The 5,000-nt window shown below is 39.1% G+C and overlaps 1 protein-coding gene across 1 annotated transcript in view; it reads left to right on the top strand.

Moving 5' to 3' along the window:
- Positions 1 to 2,559, top strand: part of LOC144979076 (uncharacterized) — a 33,490-nt gene extending 30,931 nt beyond the window's left edge. Inside the window, exon 5 of the mRNA XM_078925690.1 lies at positions 2,461 to 2,559. Within this exon, the coding sequence (XP_078781816.1) occupies positions 2,461 to 2,559 (99 nt within the window). The remainder of the gene's footprint in view (positions 1 to 2,460) is intronic.
- Positions 2,560 to 5,000: the final 2,441 nt, after the last annotated feature.

The following is a 5,000-nucleotide window of genomic DNA, read 5'->3' on the forward strand; positions in this document are numbered from 1 at the left end:
GGAACCTGTTCCATGCCCTCATGAAGCATGGCAGTTCCATGCCCTCATGAAGCATGGCAGTTCTATGCCCTCATGAAGCATGGCAGTTCCATGCCCTCATGAAGCATGGCAGTTCCATGCCCTCATGAAGCATGGCAGTTCCATGCCCTCATGAAGCATGGCAGTTCTATGCCCTCATGAAGCATGGCAGTTCCATGCCCTCATGAAGCATGGCAGTTCCATGCCCTCATGAAGCATGGCAGTGCACCGTCGCGAACCCGTCTGGTAGCATCGTCACAACACACCGTTCGACGAGATGCTCTGCCGTTTCGGGTTCTTGTCCACATCGGGTACACGTGGGACAGGTGGAAAGTCCCCACATGTTCATGAAGCATGGCGAATGTCATTTGTTGGATTATGAAAATGCACAGGGTAAGGTAGGTAACCTTAAAATATATTGTACTTTTTGTATTATCTCGGTGGTCTCCCTCTGATTTCATTATTAAATTCATCAATATCATCAATACTATCACACCACCACCACCATCCTTATCATAATCCCCGTCACCACCATAACCATCATCATCATCATCATCATCATCATCATCATCATCATCATCATCATCATCATCACCATCATCATCACCATCATCATTATCATCATCATCATCATCATCATCATCATCATCATCATCATCATCATCATCATCATCATCACCATCATCACCATCATCATCATCATCATCATATCATCATCATCATCATCAATAATAATAATAATAATAATAATAATAATAATAATAATAATAATAATAATAATAATAATATAATAATAATAATAATAATAATAATAATAATAATAATAATAATAATAATAATAATAATAATAATAATAATAATAATAATAATAATAATAATAATAATAATAATAATAATAAAGAGCTGATGAACGTCAACTTCGTTCCTTCTGTAATAAGAAAATGAAATACCAATACAAAGTCTGTATTACTGTATGGACAAAGAAGACGGAGAACAACCAAAAGGAACACCAACACATTACAGAATTATATCATTATTAGATGTCTAAGGATGATTTTAGACATCAAGTGGACGGATAAAGTCATGAATGACGATCTGTGGGAAGAGGCTGGCCTAGTGATGCTGTACAGTTAGGTAAAATACTTACAACATCCGTCAGCCGGATATAATGTACCAACACACAAAACTATGTGTAACTTTGCACGTATATAGTCTGATAGAATTAAGTGAGAACCAATCAACAAAATGGCTGTCTGAAAACAATAACAAAGAGCTGAGTGACGTCAATTTTGTTATTTTTATAAATTAAAAAAAATAACATTCAGAAAGAGGAAGTGGGGATGGATAGGAGAACATGCCTGCAACATCACGTGACAGGCCTATTGCGTGACAACCCTAAGGAGGAAGAAGGCCAAGGAGGACGAGAAATAGTTGGTGATAGAGCACGTTGAAACAGACATGGGGGTAGGGGGGTTAGGGGTAGCGTGGTTAAGTGGTACGGTCTTTGCTTCGTACCCGAAAGGTACCGAGGTCGATCATCCACCGCTGCGCTGTGTGGCCTTGAGCAAGTCATCTGGCCCTAGCTCAATTTGCGTCGCTTCACTGCGGCTGACGCCTGGGTTGTTATAGTCTTCCCTTGGAATAGACCACAGAGACAACTTTCCCATATGGGATGAATAAAGGGATTTTTTAATTATTTTTTTTTGTTCTATTTATTTATTTTTATTTTATAAAGAGACGTTGATAACCGTGGAAAAGAGAGGACAAGATGGCCTAAAGAAGAGTCAAATTAACCAGTCAACTGCCATTATATTCCGAAAAAATACATGTATTAAAAACTTTGGCCAGAAAACTCCTCCTTCAAATATTGATCGATTTAAATGACCCTCATCTTGGCAAAAACTCTTAAACATAAGACGTTAATGAAGAGTTCGCGAGGTCCCAGGTTTGAGAGTTTTTTTTTTTGTTTGTTTTTTTTTTTTTTTGTTTTTTGTTTTTTGTTTTTTGTTTTTTTACCAAGATGACGTTCATTTAAATAGATCGATATTTGAAGGACAGTTTTCTGGCCAAATTTTAAAATACATGATTTTTCCAGAGTTTGTCTGTTAACTGACATCATTGATGGTCTATGCTCCAACTGGGATTAAGGGTTTAAGTATTGATAGTAAGGGTTTGAAAAAAAAAGATATGATTTGATAAAAGTGTTTAAGTGGAATTTACCAAGTGATCAAATTTGTGTGTTTTTACTATTTTTTGTTCACGTCGGCATAAGCATGAAATGCAAAATGAGAAATATCTAGAGATAATAATATTATATTAATTTATCAAAATTTCAACACAGTTACGAGGGTTGTTCAAATATTATTATAAATTGCCCTGATACTGAAAGAAGATCCTGATTCTCATGATATTTTGCACATTAACTTTTATTTTTCTTCAAAGTCATCAGCTAAAGTGGTCTCCCTTTTCCCGTGTGTCCTCGACGTTGGACGGCCCTTCAAAGTTGCTGGTGTTGGGTTTGGCCTTAAACTTGTTTTCTAAAGACATTAAAACATCATTTTCTTCTTCAAACGCTTTTCTTTGACGCTATGTGGTATTGTGGTAAGACACTCGCTTTCGGATCGGAAGGTCCTAGGTTCGAGCCTTGCTTGGCGCATAGTTGAATCATTGGAAAGGGCTCTTTACTCACATTCTCTCACCGTACTGTTCAGGTGTAAAATGAGTACCTGGTCGTTAACAGCGTTGTCTTTGTGCGAAAAAAAAAATTGTAATATTGCCTAACATGCGTCATGTCCCGTCCTACATGTTAAGTGTTGCTGTTGGACAGGGACCCTTTGTAAAGCTCTTTGAGCACGTTTAGTGGATATTGCGCTATATAAAAGCTCAATTTGATTTCGATGCACACGCAATACACACCTTTTTTTTTCCTCTTGAGCTAATCTCATTACTTAAATATGTATCTCTTTATTGACGGTGGTATCGACTTCATTGTCCTTGGCCAATTTCACTTGGTTGAAATGTTAGACACCCGAACGAAAGCAAGAAAGAATTCGGTGTCCGTCATTTTTTTTTTCCATCCACCCACCATCACTCACCACTCCTGCGTCCGTTCTAGCCTGATCTAATGGAGTTGTTGTAAGGCTGGAACCGTGGGTAACCCGACCCCAGGAGAGTAAGGTGATCAGTGGAAAGACAAGAGAAACTAAACAAACCACTGGCGACTGGGCACGTCTGCTGTCCGCTAGGACAAACTTGACGCTTCCCTTTTTCGCGGGTTTTGTCCGCTCCAGCAGGCAGGACCAATCAAATTGTCTAAACTTGCTTACGTCACGCCGTCATAGGGTGCAATGGGATGCGCACAATGTAAACCTCGTCAAGGGGGGTAATCCGGTGAGTGGGTGGAGAACTTCCGTTTACGCGAAGGGTCAGTTTCCGATGATGTCAAGGTGACACGGCACGGCGTGAAATTGGATGTTAGGGGAGGAGGAGGGATGGATGAGTAGGAAGGTGGAGTAAAAGAAAGAAAAGGAGAATGAAAAGGAGGAGGAGAAAGAAGAGGAGAAGGGCAATGAGGAATAGAAGGAGGAAGGGGAACAATAAGACTGGAAATGAAATGAAAAGAAAAGTGCCAGAAAACATAAAGAATAAAAACTACGGGGCGATGAGGGCTCGAACCCACGATCTTACTGAGACAGACTCAGGATAGATAACATTTTTTGGAGTGGTGGATGGCATCGACTGTATTGCGTCCTTCTCGTGGCCAGGCGGAGTTGACGTTACAGTAAGGTCGTGGGTTCGAGCCCCCAACGCCGCGAAGTTTTCATTCTCTAGTGTCTTCTGGCACTGTTCTACTCATTACATTTTCTGTTATTATCAACAATAAGACTCTATACTTGTATGTAGCACATTATCCACTATTGGGCACAGAGCGTAAGATGAGATATTACTTCTGTGCTACGATCTTCCAATGGATATATTCTTATATAATTGGCAAATTGGATTTTTAGTAGCGCTAAGGATACACAATCACTGGACCAATAGTTACCAAATTTTGCATGGTATTTACAATAGGATTCAATAGTCTGATGTCACGTCCAACCATCAACGAGCAGTCTTGTTCTAAACAGGGAAAATCGGTACTTTTTATTCTTCATGCTGGCTAGAACTTTTTCACATGTCATGTGATCAGAATGTATAAAAGCCAAAACATGATCAGATTTATAATATTTTTCTCCTCTGGATACACTTTTATGCTCGTCGGAGAAGTATTTCATAAGGGCGTCCGCCATTGCTCCGATAGTTTAGAACCAGTTACTAAGTTACTAAGCGTAACTTAAGAGGGAAGTGACGTCACACTGTTGAAGCCTATTGACATGACGATGGTTTGCTGTATTATGAGATGGATTGGAACATTGTCATGCTTTTTATCGAAAAACCAATTTTCTTTTTGTCCCATCAAAAATATGCCATCAATTGGATTCGGTAGTCTGATGTCACGCCGCCCGCCAACGGCGGCCATCTTGGTTCTAAACAAAGTAAATCATTACTTTTTATTCCTCATGCTGGCTAGAACTTTTCATATGCCCTGTGATCAGAATGTGTAAAAGTCAAAACATGATCAAATTTATGTTTTTTCCCCTCTGGATACCCTTTATGCTCGCCGAGAGAAATATTTCATACGGGCGTCCGCCATTGTTCCGATAGTTTAGAGCCAGTGTTACTAAGTTACCATGCGTCATTAGGAAGGAAGTGACGATACGACTGTTTAAGAGTATTGTAGAAAGTGGGTTGTGTGTCAACCTTCCAGTTAGCAAGTATTACAATGAGGTGTCAGTACTTGCATGAAATCCATACCAGTTAGTGATTCCTCTCATTATTTTGAATACAATCAACTTCTTATAATTTATATCGACCATTTTCCTCTCTTAATATTGAGTCTATGATAAGCGAGCGAAATATATAAGATATTAAATGCAGAAAAT

Source organism: Berghia stephanieae, chromosome 8, assembly GCF_034508935.2.
Source record: "Berghia stephanieae isolate SIO BIC M18660-M18661 chromosome 8, UCSD_Bste_1.3, whole genome shotgun sequence".
NCBI classification, from domain to species: domain Eukaryota; kingdom Metazoa; phylum Mollusca; class Gastropoda; order Nudibranchia; family Aeolidiidae; genus Berghia; species Berghia stephanieae.